The sequence below is a fragment of the Narcine bancroftii genome, chromosome 5 (assembly GCF_036971445.1).
Source record: "Narcine bancroftii isolate sNarBan1 chromosome 5, sNarBan1.hap1, whole genome shotgun sequence".
Lineage (NCBI taxonomy): Eukaryota > Metazoa > Chordata > Chondrichthyes > Torpediniformes > Narcinidae > Narcine > Narcine bancroftii.
The window spans coordinates 242,796,986-242,812,160 of NC_091473.1; the positions used below are offsets into that span (position 1 = coordinate 242,796,986).

A 15,175-nucleotide genomic window follows, 5' to 3' on the forward strand; every position below is an offset into this window, starting at 1 on the left:
TTGAGAAAGTATCTGACAGGATTACCTGTCTCCTTCTCCACAGGCCTGGGGACATTCTGTAGAAACCACTGCCTAATTGACTGTGATCAAAGGTATTTTTTTCAATCAGAGACAAGTGATGCAGCAAAGACAGATTCAATGGAACATTCCTGAACAATGTAACCACGACAGTCCTTTGCAATGACAAGGATTAAAACCTGATGTTTGCATAACTATTCTCTCCACCCACCATGATTCAACCACACACAAAGTAGCCATTAGGATTTGGTCTGAATTGGTACATTCCGCACCCCCCCCCCCAACTCCCAGCAAACCCAACACTTTCTCTGGAGACCTGTGCATTGGTTCACTCTAGATCTGATCTGCTTTGGATTTACCAATGAAATGGAAGCTGGGATGGGTGACTACCATGGTGCAGCAGGAGGGCACAAATGATATGTTAGCAATGTTCAACAACACAGAATCCTAGTCACCTCATAAATGATGACCAGATTTGATCCCACTGGTGAGAGGAAGCAGTATTCCCATTTCCCAAATGAAGCTGGTTTAAAGTCTCCTCAATACTGCATCAGAATGTCGACTGAGATATTTGACTTCAAATCTGTGATGAGACTTGAAGCTATAAGTATATTTTTCCAAATGAGCTACACTTGGTCTCTGAAACTCAAATAGCCCACTCACTGGCCACACCGTCAGATCCGCCAGTCAGGTGTAGAACTGAAGGGTCATGTAATACCATTGGATTGACATTGCCGTAATACTGGCCTAAAAAAAACCCCACTCTTAATGACCTGTCTTGAACAGGAAGTGATGTCAGGTGCTATTAGTGGGTCACAGCTGTGAAGATTTAATTAGTAGGATTGCTAAACTTAATTGAAAACCAATTAGAAGCTGATGGATTTTGATTAGCAATTTAAATTTTTTAATATAATTTGTATTAACCAGTTTCAGGCAGATGTGGAATGTGTCAGTGAGGGAATGTGGAAATTACATTTTAATGCAACTTGTACTAAGATACTGGTTGTTATGTCTGACACTAGTCAATTCTGCCCATTAAAAGGAATTAAAGTACAGACTTTGAGACAATTCCCCGTGCTTCACTGCCAACTCAATAAACAAGTAATATTGAGCAAACGTTATACTGACGATGATAGAATTTTTAGAAAGGATTAATCCTTTGTCTCATTTTGATCTCCCGCTTCCATGTCTTGTCCTGACATCGTGATTCTCACTGGCTTGAATGGACTGTTTGTGATCAATTCAACGTAAAGTTGGTGTCATGGTTATTTTTCTGTTTTGGACAGGCACCTTTGGTTTTAGGTTTGTGAGCAGGCCACTGTCAAATTATCACCTCAGTGAAAAATGCATTTTGGCATGCCAATAAGATGCTGAACCTCTGGGGTAAGGAGTGATTCGTAAGTAAATGCTGCCGACAGACAGTTGCAGGAGTATGTGCTGAGGGATGTACTGAAGCTTGGTGCAGCCACTGCAAGTACTCGTTGGGAAGGAGAGCAGTCTAAGGTCCTATAGCCGCTGAGGGACTGGACCCTGTGCAACAGCCTGTCAAATGCACTGCGGAGAGAAAACATGGGTGGTGCTGATGCATTGTAAGAGCTTGCATTAAACTCATGTTTTAATGATTGAACTGACTTCTCCAAATGATACTGCAGCCTACATGATGAACAAAGTATATTTTTGAAATATACAAGAAAAAAACCCCATCAAATTTCAAGCAGTCTTTGTCAAGATTCATGAAAAATGCAGGACTGTTCTTGGTGGACCCTCACCAGAAGTGCGTGTTGAGACAAACATTGATTGCTGCTGGATGATCCTCAACTTGGTGAAAGATGCACTTGAACCTGTTGATTTTTCAGCACAAAGAGATGTTCCTAAATGAATGCCAGCATAAAGACTCTGCAGTGGATGACCATAGTCCTTACACCACTCTGAGGGGCTAGGGCCTTTGTAACAAACTGTCAAATGTTTCAACTTTAAACCATGCTGATGACATTCCTGGAAATGTTTGTCAAAACCTCTATGTCCTCAACTGGAGCAATCTGCATTTGGTTGCATTAAAATTAAAGTACTATTTTCATAATTCTCTCTATGTTTTGTCCAAACCATTTTGTACTCTCTCGCATATATCTCCCAATTTCACTGTCTGTTCTAGTTTGGTTGAATTGAATGGCATGAATTAGAAACAACAGCGCTTCCATAATCAAGCTTCAGTGTCCTTTCCCACTTCATTGACACACCACTCGATTTGTAGCATAACCCTTAGAACGGGCTCCTGGAAGCGCTGTTGTTTCCAATTCATGCCATTCAATTCAGCCAAACTAGAACAGACAGTGAAATTGGGAGATATATGCTAGAGAGTACAAAATGGTTTGGACAAAACATAGAGAGAATTATGAAAATAGTACTTTAATTTTAATGCAACCAAATGCAGATTGCTCCAGCCAAATTCATATCAATTTCTAAGATTTACCACAAATCCCCACACGCCACACTGTGCAACTCATGCCCATGTGAGGGCTTTGGAAAGGGTACAGAAGGGTTCCTCACCAGAATGTTTTAGAGATACAGCCTATTAACAGGCCCTTCTGGTTCATGAGCCTGCACCATCCCACGTACACCAATTAACCTACTAACCCCGTATGGGAGGAAACTGGAGAACCTGGAGAAAACCCATGGAAACATGGGTAGACAGTGCCAGATTTGAACCAGAGTCTCTGGGACTAAAATAGCATCATGCCACCCAAATGTGAGTTATGGGGAGACATGGGACAAACTTGGGTAGTTTGGGAACATAGAACATAGAATAGTACAGGCCCTTTGGCCCTCAATGTTGTGCTGACCCATATATTCTTAAAAAATGTACTAAACCCTTCCTACCCTGTAACCTCTACTTTTTTTTTCCATCCATGTGCCCCTTTGAGAATCTCTTAAAAGCCCCTAATGTTTTAGCCTCCACCACCATTACTGGCAAGGCATTCCAGTCACCCACATCTCTCTGAGTTAAAAAAAAACTTACTCCAGATGTCTCCTCTAAACTTCCCTCCCTTCACTTTATACATATGTCCTCTGGTGTTTACTGTTCCTGCCCTGGGAAAAAGGCATTAGCTTTCCTCCCTATCTATCTCTCTCATAATCTTGTAGACCTCTATTAAGTCTTCTTTCAACCTTCTATGATCCAAAAAGAAAACTCCTAGCTCTGCTAGCCTTGCCTCATAAGACTTGTTTTTCAATCCAGGCAACATCCTGGTAAATCTCCTCTGCACCCTCTCTATAGCTTCCACATACTTCTTAAAACGATGTGACCAGAATGGAACACAGTGTAGTCTCAGCAGAGATTTGTAGAGTTGCAACATGACTTCTTGACTCTTTAATTCAATCCCCCTATTAATGAAGTCCAGCAACCCATCGGCCTTCTTAACTATCCTATCAACTTGTGCGGCAACCTTGAGGGATGTATGGATTTGGATGCCAAAGTCCTTCTGTTCACCCTGACTCAAGTATCCAACCATTAACCCTCTACTCAGCCTTCTAGAGTTTGATGGGCAGCCTGATAGAGGTGTACAAAAGGATAAAATGCATTGATAGAGTGGACAGACAATATTTTTTTTCCGCAGGGTAAAAGTGCCAACACATCAGAGGGCACATGTTTAGGTGTGGAGAGTTAAGCTTAAGAAAGATACGTGGAGGTAATTTTTTTTTACACAGAATGTGGCAGATGCCTGAAGTGAGACGCCAGGAGTAGTGATGGAAACAGATACAACAGCATTTAAAAGAATTAGAATCAGTACCATTATTGTCATGAACAAGTCATGAAGTTTGTTGTTTCGCGGCAGCGTTATAGTGCAAACATTTGTGTATTAGAACCATCTTACAACATTACGATATTTTTTTTAAAAAATAGAATAATAGTGCACGAAAAGTAAGGCAGTGTCTTTGGTTCATTGATTATTCAGGATTCAAGAAGCCTCCTGAATTCAGGAATTCAGAACACAGGAGGCTTCTAGATGTACACGTGACTATGAAAGGGACGGAGCAATATCTATCAAAGACAAACAGCAGAGTTTTAGTTTGATTTTGGCATCACATTTGACAAGGACATGTGGGCTAAAGGGCCTGCTTCTGTTCGATGTTCTGGATTTAGACTTAATGAGGAATCTTTGGATGTAGAATATGTTATCAACATCATTTTAGAACTTTAGGAAAAGAGTCTCAATGATGGAGTAGCTGATCATTTCCATTATGGTGAGTCAGGATCTTCCCATTTGAAATTGTTTCCTCCATAATCACAGTACAAATAAACCTCAGATTATTTATAGTGATCAATCCCAATATTTTACAATTGCTTGGGCCTGCTTTTTAAATTCTAGTACTTCAGGCACCAAATGGGAACGCATCCAATTTTCTTGTATCTTCCCAGGATTCATTAAAGTTTCACTATGATTATCAGTGTCTCAGAAATCTATCTTCCTTGGTCTCACTCAAAATTCTGGCATAAATCCCCATCTCTCTCTGGGGACAGTTGTTCTAAGCCATTTCATCTTGTTTAGGATTTCTATCTTATTTAAAAAGGGAAGAGAGGCTTGTATTTAAATCGTGTTTTCGCAATCCCAGGGCTGCCAAAGTATTCTTCAGCCACTGAAGTACATTTTGAAGTGTGGCACTATTGTTCAGTGGAAGTATAATATTGACTACAGAATCCATCTAATTATGGTGGTTGAAGGATAAAGAGTGGATAGGAGAAAGGGAATAATTCTCATGCTTGTCTTCAAAATAGGGTTATGGCATCTGTAGTACCCATGTAATAGTGCGATATCCTGTCATTGTTTTGCTTTTGACAATGCAGTGCCCTTTCAAAGCTGTCCCTCCAACACTGCAATGTTCTTTCTGGTTTCTATATTTTTACTAATATGTTACCTCAACTCTGCTTTACACAATATCTGGACAACTCTCTTCCCTGCATTTTCCCCAGGAGAGTCTAGAAACAGGTCATAGCCTCAGTTTCCTTGAAAGCACAGAGGAGGAGAAATGGCTTCAGCCAGAGGGTGGAAAATCTATGCAATTTGTTACCACAAATGGCTATAGAGGTCAAGCCATTGGGTACATTTAAAGCAGGGGCTGATAGGTTCTTAATTATAAGGGTGACAAAGATTATAGGGTGAAGGCAGGAGAATGGGTTGAGAGAGAAGGTACAAAAGCCATGGTTTGAATGGTAGAGCAGACATTATGGAACAATTGGCTTAATTCTGCTCTTGCATCTTATAATACTCTTATCCTTGGAAACTCCAGAAGAATTTTGCATATTTTGTTTGCATATTTTAATGAAATTACTTCTTGTTTTTTAATCTCTAGAGAGCATAGCACAATGTTCCCTTCCCAGGAATCCACTGAACAAACCAACATTAAACTCTCTCCATTGCAAGTTTATCATTCTTCTTGAACTTTGGATGTATCTCTTTGTGACCTGTCAATCTACTTTTTTTTTCCTTGCCTGAAATTCGTTGTTTTGCAGCAACACAATTTAAAGATTTATATGAACCACCTTACAATTATAAATAAAAATAGTACAAGATAAAGAAAAAAGTCAAAGTGAGGCAGTGTCTACGGTTCATTGTTCATTCAGGAATCTGACGGCAGCGGGGAAGAAGCTGTCCTTGTGCCGCTGGCTACTCGTCTTCAGGCTCCTGGATCTTTTTCCCAATGGTAGCATGGCCTGGGTGCTGTGGGTCCTTCATGATAGAGTCTGCTTTCTGAAGACACTATCTCTTGTAGATGTCCTCGATGGAGTGAAGGTGCCTGTGATGTCGCAGTTAACAAATATCTGGAGCTTTTTTTTTCTTGTCCTGAGCATTGGCACCTCTGTAGCTGACAGTGAAGCACCAGCCTGAATGCTCTCCGTGGTACACCTGTGGAAGGTTTTGAGAGTCTCCTCAAACTCCTTGCGCTCCTGAAATACTAAAGCACTTCTGCCATATCTCTTAATATAATTTCCTCTTTCAAACATCCTATTCCCTCAAGAAAGAGCTGCTTCCCATACTCTTTGTATGTTGTATAAAAAAATATCTTCACCATCTCCAGGGATTTGCCTTAAATTGATGTCCTCTGTTTACTGACCTTCTCACCAATAGGCACACTTCCTTCCTTCCTTCCTCTCAACCTCTCACGGCTCAGAGCTCTATTAAATGCAAATGGTTCTTTGTCTGGTTGCAGGTGCCTGTGTCAGTGGCCATGATGAATCCACAGGTGATCACTCCACAGCAGATGCAGCAGATCCTGTCTCCACCCCAGCTGCAGGCATTACTGCAACAGCAACAGGCAGTCATGTTACAGCAGGTAAGCTGTAGGCCCCACATTATGCAGGGGAGATCTATGCAAGACAGACCCTGTGGCACAGACACTACACAATGCTGTGTTCTTTCTTTGGCACCAATCAATACTCTGGCTCCATCAGGGACATCACTGGTAAGTGAGATTATTCTGATTGATAAGACATGACTCCAATTTGAGAATGATCATCCCAGATCAGACTTCAGTGAATGTAATGATGGCTTAGAAACTCAGCAGATCAAACTTATTCAGCAAAGATAATGATGCATAACTTACATGTCAGGCTTGAGCTCTTCATCAATGTATGAGCAAAATGTGGGGGAGTGGCACGGCAAAGTCCCACAGGCAGGAGGTAACAGGTGTATGAGGGAGGGAGGGCCACACCATCAAATAAGGGCAGGGGGGGAATGGCTCTGTGAATGGAAAAGAAAAGGGGTGGAGAGCTGGAAGAAAGAAGACAGAGGGATGGGGAAGTGAGGGAGAATAGGAATTGGGCTAGCAGAAACCAGAGAAGTCGATGTTAATGCCGCGCAGTTGGAGAGTGCCCAGACGAAAAATTACCATGGATGTTGCTCCTCCGATTTACGGGTGGCGTCGTTTTTACTGTACATGACAGACATGTCAGCATGGGAGAGGTGCATATAATTTCAATGACTGGCCACTGAGAGATCCCTGTCACCGATGCGGAAAAAGCGAAGGTGGGCCAGAAAACCTGGATTCAAACTATAATTGAAGCAATCTCAGCTAATTGCAGGTCTAACCCTGGAGAAGGAGGAGAAGTGGGAGATTACCGTATATCAGAGTGAAAAGGGCATCTGAGGACAAGGAATGTTTTGAGTGAGAAAAAATGTGCTGGCAATCTTCCAAAGCAATGTAGCAGGGCTAAAAACGAGGTAAGTTATGAGGACAGGATGCACAGAGTGGGCTTTTGTATCTTAAATGTTTTCATTAGGACAGTGTAAAATATTTCTTCTCAAATGCAAAATAGAGGGATGGTGTGGGTAAAGTAAGAGATTTGGACCAGGGCCATTTAGGGGTGAGGTGAGGAAGCATTTTTTAATTCCAAAAAAATGCCGAGGTTGTGGTTAGGTGAAGATTTCCTAACTGTTCTTGTTAGATTTTCTCAGGTAAGTGGTAAGTGGAGCCACGTGCCTGACGAGACATTGAATGGAGGAGCAGGCTCAATGTGCCAGATGGCCTACTCCTGCTTCTATTTCACTGGTTCCCTGTTCTTCAGCCACATGATATTAAAGAGTATGAAATGGAGCCAAGTAGTTGGAGTTAAGATGTGCAGCCACCTTCATCTAACTTAACGTCAGAACTGACTCAAAGGGCTGAATGGCCTCCTCCTGTTCAGCAAGTAGGCTTCTTGGAAGTAGACAAGGAATCAAAATGAGAAGAGTTAATTCAGGCAGGAGTGATGGACACGGACTGCCCTGTACTTGCTATAATCAGTTCCTTTCACTTTAAGCGAGTCACCAATCTAAATTAATATATTTCTTGGATCCTTCTAAACCTAGCAGTCATCCCAAGCAGTATTTTACAGGCTCCTCATCTACGTGTCACCAGCACACAATGATCCCACAGACCCTGCAGGATTGCATTGACAGATAATTAACTTTCCACCAAGAATTTAATTGGTGTTGTCTAACGCAGAATAGCAGTGAAGTTTGCAATGTAAGCTGGCTTTTGTTCTGATATTAATTTTCTGATTGCTTCATCTGTAGTGATTTTTTTTACCCTGACTGAGATCCTTTGTGTTTTCTGTCTTTTATCCCAACCCCCCCCCCTTTCCCCCCCCCTCCACCACCCATCCCCCACCCTTCTCCACCACCACCACCTCATTGCCTTCCACTGCTTAACAGCTCCAGGAGTATTATAAGAAGCAACAGGAACAGTTACACCTCCAGCTGATAACTCAACAACAACAACAACAACAACAACAACAACAAAGTGTTAAACAGCCAAAAGAGGTAAGCTGATCCTGGAAACTGTTGGTTGATGGAACCAGCTAGGAAGGTAACCATTTAAGCCAAACTTTCTTTCCATTTCAGTTCAAAGCACGGGCGCTTTCTTCACCCGTTACAGTGTGTGAAAGCAGATGGAACTAGACGACCATTTGATTGTAGCAACATCTCACAACCCTGTTGGCAGAATGAGAATGTATTGTCATGAACATGTCACAAAATGCATTGTTTTGCGGCGGCGTTGCAACCAATATTTTTGGTACAATTCATATCGATGGAAAGCGAACACACACACACTCTCTCTCATATAAAACACACACATTCTCTCATGCTTTCATGCCAGAAAAATGGATTTTTCTTTTCTTTCCAGGTTGTTAAGCTTTGCTGTTGCCCCCTTAAAGCTTTGCCCCAGTTCCAGTGATGAAAGATCAAGCTCAGCTTAGTGAATAATAGATGTTGTTTTGGACCTTGAGCCATTTTCTGAAAGGTGGAACAGAAGCTATTCTTTTAACGGGGTGTAACGATTGCACACCAGTGAACACATAGAGGTCACGGATCTTGAAATGCAAAGCCCTGGTCCAACTGAGCAAAAGTATAATGCATCGCTCATTCATTGATTCAAAATCGGAGACTTACAAAGATGAGATCGTCATTATGGTAAACTTCTATGAATGGTGATTGAGTCACAGTTGGAGGCTTAACTTGTGGGGACCATACTTCTGGAAGGATGCCAGGGCAATGGAGAAAGAGCAGAATAGTACCAGCAGATCCCTCAGTTGTGTGAGGAGATTTGAGAAGCTAGGATTGTTCTTTCTGCTGCATCAAAGATTAAGAGATGGTTTGACAAACAAGTTCAAAATTAAACATGGTTTTGATAGAATAAGTGAGGTCTAACTGTTGGCAGTTAGGTTGAGCAGGGCAAGGTTACCGGCCTCCATCTTGACAACATTTTACCGGAGCACCATTGAGACGGTCCTTCCTGACTGCATCATAGTGAGGTACAGTAGCTGCAGGGCATCAGAGTGGAGGCCAATAGTGAGGATCATCACTAGGATCTCCCTTTCCTTTATTGGTGACATTTACCAGCAGCATTGCTTAAATTGGGTTGGCATAGCGGTTACCACAATGCCTTTACAGCACCAGCCATTGGGACTGGGATTCGAATCCATGCTGTCTGTATATTCTCCCTGAGTCTGCCACCATTTTCATAGTGGTGACTCCAAATCTGTTGACATTTTATGCAGCTACATGTATCAAACATTCCTCGGTCAGTTTCCTACCACCATTTGAAATGTACCAAGGGTGTAGATTAATTGGGTATAAATTGGGCAGCACGGACTCATGGATGTAGGTCTGTCTAATGTCTAAAGTAGGGCTCAAAGAAGGCACTTTCCATTCAGCCAACAGTCATTTTGGCTCATTACCATTAAGAAATAAAAATGGTAGAATAATGGGCCAAAAGGAGGTGATTTGGCCCTTTGACTAATTATTGGCAGTTGAAGAAAGGTTGTTAGCAAAGAACAGTGGTGGTGATATGAGTAACATATTTTAACCAGTGTGTTGTCATGAACTGGAATGCATGGATTGATGGGCCAAATGGCCTCCCACCGAACAATCCCTTTTGACATTCATTCATGAACCAGTGTCCTGTCTGGACTGAATAAACCCACTGTAGTATTGGGTCTTTCCCTCAACCAGATGTTAAGCCCATAATAAATGACCATTTCTTATCAAGTTACATCTTCTGAGAGTTAACTGTGTCTCAGTGTTAAAAAAATTAAAGAATTGTGGGTGAGAATTCTTTAAGATAAGGAGTCTTTTGTGAGGATTGGATTGCAACATATTGTAGAGGAAGCATTACGCTGTATCTAACTTTTGCACTTTTGATCTGGGATGGTTTGATGGGACAGGGTGAAGTAAGGTTTTTCCAGTTTTCAATCCATATTGTAATTGACCTACGAAGGTTTCAACTCACATTGTAACTGACCTAGGAATGTTTGATGCATGTGGCTGAAAATTTCAATGATGAGAGCAGAATTTGGAAAGCCAAAATTAGAAAAAGGTTCAAAATATTTTATGGAAGAGGAGTCCTGCGTTCATGAGCAAGATGAATAACTATTCAAAGATTTCCCTGAGTCTGGTCCATGACCCTCATTGTCCTATTTTTGTGTTTACACCTGTCTGTTTAAAGGTGTAAAGGCTTCCAGATTGCAGAAGTATTCCCATTCATCGAGCCCATCGTCAGCACAACATCTCTGCACTTGCCATCTGGTGTAGATCCATGGCTTGAGATGAGTGTATTTCTAAGCACACACTAGTTCACCCCTGGGAGATGTGATCGGAATGTTTACAGCTCACAGTTCATATAAACCTGGATGTGGGCAAAGAAAAATGGACCATTAATGAGGACAATGTGTCTTGCTATTTCTGATGGTCATCATCAAGATCTTTAGAGTTTCCAATTTCTATTGAAATTCTAGGTATGCCAAGGAGGTTAGGATATAAATGGATTTTAGGGTTGCAGAATTGGAATCCAACCCCATGTCAGAAGTTATCATGTTTTCTTTCCAACATTGTTGGAAGCCAGGGTGAACTGAATCATCGTATCTGTCCAGCTTTAATTGGGGCAAGACAACACAAAACTCCTTTAAACACTAAAAATGAAGCATTATCTCTGTTTTTATCTCCACGGATGTTCCTTGTTCTGCTGAGTATTTCCAGTGCTTTTTGTTTTTATTTCTGCTTTCCAGCATCTTTGCTTTTGAATGGACTTGCTGATAATTGATTCCAAGCGTGTATTCGGAAGAAAAGAAATAGAATGAATTTGCCGCAAGCTCTCCGCCATTCATAAAACTTTTATGTCATGCCCAATCTTTTTCCACTCAAATCCCTTGATTCCTTGAATGCCGGAAAATAATTCAAACGGTCCAGAATGGCTGAGTTTTCACAGCCCTCTGGGGTGTAGAGATCTGAAACTTCACTATCTGCAGTGGGGGAAAAACAATCGCACTTTCTGAATGCTGTATGTGACTACGACCAGTTTTAGATTCCCCAGCTTGTCCAGCCCGCTTCAATGAGGTCACTTCTTAATCTTCTAAACTCTGGCCTTACTACAAAACTATCCTCAACACAGGAATCAATCTGGTGAACTTTCATTGCCCATCCTCTAAGGCAAGTATACCCAACTAGAAGTTCATTCTCCAGATGGTAGCCTTGCACACTCCAAATAGTAGCTTTGCCCATTTGACTTCATTGGAATGAATTTCAGAGATAGAACACATTCAATGCTATCGACTGGCAGCATGCATTTTTAAACAATCCTTCCTTTGGCACGGAGACCAACTGGGTACTCCAGATGGAATCGTAACTGGCCCTGAATAAATGAAGCAAGATTGTTAGCTTTATATTCCAGCATTATTCGAATAATAGCTGTGGCCATTTGCTTTCCTTTTACTTACTGTACCTGCTGCTTGGTCTGCAATTAATGTATTATGATGGCTTTTGAATAGCACGATCCTTGGATTTTTAGAATGCCTTTATATTCCATTCTTCCAATCAGAGTTGTCTGTGTTGCAACTTCTTTACATTCTTTTTGCACCTTACTCTACATCTCACGTTGAACCGTGAGCAATCTTGAACATATTGCACACAATTTCCTCATAGAGATATTGTTAGTACCTGCACCAATCTTTGAGACATTTCCCTAGTTCAGCTCTCACCATTTCAAAAATGATCCATTTGTTCCTTCTCTTTTTTTATTGTCAATTAACTTGTCCGCAATCAATGATAAAATATTAGCCCCAATCCCATGTGTCCTTGTCTTACATAAACCCTTTAGTGGCTCTTTGTCAGTTATCTCCTGTAAACCCAAATATACAACATCCACTGATTATCCCTTGTGCCAATTATAAGCACAAAACAAACTGTAATGGATTTAAATTGTTCCTTTCCTGCTATTAACTCCCTTCACTTAAGCAAAAGAGGACAAGCTCTACAAAGAGCAACAGACTTTGCTTTCAAGGACCACTGTGCTGGTTTAGTGGAATGAATCAGATCTTCATTAGGTTTCACACAAATATTTAAACAGTTGCTTTGATATCACATCAGATGTTTCATATCTGGCTGGTTTGGGATTTTTTGTTGCAATTTATTTTCAGTTTTGTTCCAATGGTATAAAGTGAAAATTACTGAAGGTATCTTTTTAAAATTGTAGGAAATAGGAGCAGAAAAGACAAGACAGACTATTGAGGTTTCTCTGTTATTCAGTAAGATATCTTACCTCTCCTCGACTTTCCTGCCCTATCCCCTAATTCTTTGATGTCCTTTATGTCTAAAATGCTTCAGCATTGATTGCATACCAATGATCGCAGTCTGATAAATATTTTATTTTCAAACTCTCATCCCTTGGAGCTCAAACTAAATTCCAGAGATCACCACATCTGTAACCTATATCTACAATTTTTTCCTTGAGATGAATTGCATTCAATTTGGTCTCATTATGAACTATTTCTGGGGTATTGGATAGCCCATGGGATAGAATGATATAATTTTGTGGCCATCGATACATGAGGTTTTAGATATTAGCTAGCATGGTGATAAGCCAATAAGTGATGTTGAAGTGTCAGACCTATTCTTTACTGACTGAAGTTGGATACTGCAATTTCCCATGGTGCTCCTGAGATGAAGAGTTGAGTGGGAGGTTCGTCAGCATTGAATTCTGTCCTGATCAGTAGTCAACAATCCTATCTGGAAATTTTATCTACAGAGAGCATGGGAAATGGGATCTATTTGCTAAGTATTTGAAATCAGTTGTGAAATTTAACCATTGAACACAGAACAATAACATAAAAACATAGAACATTACTGCACAGTACAGGCTGTGTTGGACTGCTGGAACTGCTATAAAGGCAGCACTGCAACTGGTGCAGACCCTGGAGAGCAGGAGCGGAGACACAGTGTTTCTCCTTGGCGTCTTACTGCTGATTGTAATGGCAATGGTCCCGCAGAGGCTTTAAGCAGCCTGCTAAAGGGGACAATGTTATTTTTTAAAACTTTTTGAAAACCAAAGAGATCTGTACCCAAGATGGCAGAATCCATGTTTGGCAGCGACCACAAAGGGTTGCCGGGTCCTGAGAATAACCAGACCAGCACAGGATACCAGAACAGGAGAACACCCCCTCTGCTGAGAAGGAAAAGCTTGGGAGGTGGCCCAACAGGGAAGGTGACCTTGGCAGCAGTCTAGCATGAAGATCAGTGACTGAAGGACCTACACAGGCTGTAGACTGCTGGAGACTGGCTCATGGGAACCAGGTCATGGGACCAGGATTCAAGAGGATGCCGAGGGCAAGAAGGGTCCCAGAAGGGGCCTCAAATGCTGAAAACTCCCTGATCGTATCAGGGATTCAGAACTAGGAGGATGGATTCCTCAATGGATTGAACAGGAGGCCGTGAAGCTGCATAGACTGAGGGAGCGCTGGAGGTGAATCTATGGACACTCAGTGACTCTGAAGGGACTCTCTTTTGTTTCGCTATATTGTATTATTGGAGGGACTGAGCTGTGCTAGTGGCACCCCTTCGTGTGCCTTCACGGAGGGCAAAAGTTGACGAATTTTGTATATTATTACAGTGGTTCTCTCCCCTTATCCATGGCTTCAATTTCTGCGGCTTCAGTTACCCATGGTCAACCGTGATCTGAAAATATCAAATCGAAAATTCCAGAAATAATTCATAAGTTTTAAATTGCGCGCTGTTCTGAGTAGTGTGATGAAATTTCATGCCGTCGCTTTGTCCAGCGTGTCCATGCTGTAAACACTACCTGCCCGTTAGTTAATTAGTAGCCGTCTCTGTCATCAGATCGACTCTTGCGGCATTGCAGTGCTTGTGTTTAAGTAACCTTGTTTGAATATTGTTATAATTGATCTATTTATTATTATATTGTTGTAAATCTCTTATTGTGCCTAATTTATAAATTAAACTTTATCGTAGGTATGTATGTAAGGAAAAAACATAGTAGAGGTGTACACCAATTAACGTCCATGATACATTCTGTGAAATTGGGCGTTGTGCACCACGATGTGGACCATATTACTGTATATACATATATATATATATATATATATAGTTCGGCACTATCCGTGGTTTCAGGCATCACTGAGCATATCCCTTGAGGATAAGGGAGAACTACTGTACATTCTGTATTTTAGTACATGGCCATAAAGGAATCTTGATCTTAAATCTCCCTCCTCTTATCTTATTTTAGATATCCCCATCATGGGAGACAGACACTGGCCATCTACCCTACTTATGCCTCAAAATTTTACATACCTCTATTATGTTACCATTTAGCCTTCTCCACTCCAGCGAATAAAGTCCAATTTTATCCAATCTCTTCTATAAGTCCAGTCCCTAAATCTAGTCAACATCCTTGCAAATCTTTTCTGCACCCTCTTTAGCTTAATTATAGTGTGGTGATCAGAACTGCGGACAATAACCCAGCCACGGCAAACCAGCTGTAACATGATATCCCTACTCTTGTCCTCAGTGCCTCAGTTGCAATCATGGGAGGGATTGTTGAGTTCAAGTGAGATGAGGCCCACTGCAGAGACAAAAGCACATAAGCTAGTGCAGCCGTGAGAGAATGTTGTGCTGTCAGAGGCATTACTTTTGCGTGTTAAACCAAGCTTTACCTAAAGGATCTCTCTGTATGATTTTGTTCTCAAGAAAAAGCAGTGGAATTCTCCAGGGATAGAATTTATCTTTGAACCAAGACCTATAAAATGCAGGTTACCAGTTTAGTGTTTATGAAGCACTGCTGTGAACAATTTGCCACCATTGTGACCTCACTCCAAGAAGTACTTCTTTGGCTG

The 15,175-nt window shown here is 41.3% G+C and overlaps 1 protein-coding gene across 12 annotated transcripts in view; it reads left to right on the forward strand.

The window, feature by feature from the left end:
* Positions 1 to 15,175, forward strand: part of foxp4 (forkhead box P4) — a 371,685-nt gene that overhangs the window by 259,854 nt on the left and 96,656 nt on the right. For all 12 annotated transcript variants that reach the window (XR_011358475.1, XR_011358476.1, XM_069941845.1 and 9 more), the window contains 2 exons: positions 6,226 to 6,348; positions 8,208 to 8,315. Coding sequence is in view for 10 of the 12 variants with exons in the window: in XM_069941845.1 (XP_069797946.1) it covers positions 6,226 to 6,348; positions 8,208 to 8,315 (231 nt within the window). In the remaining 2 variants the exon portion in view is untranslated. The remainder of the gene's footprint in view (positions 1 to 6,225; positions 6,349 to 8,207; positions 8,316 to 15,175) is intronic.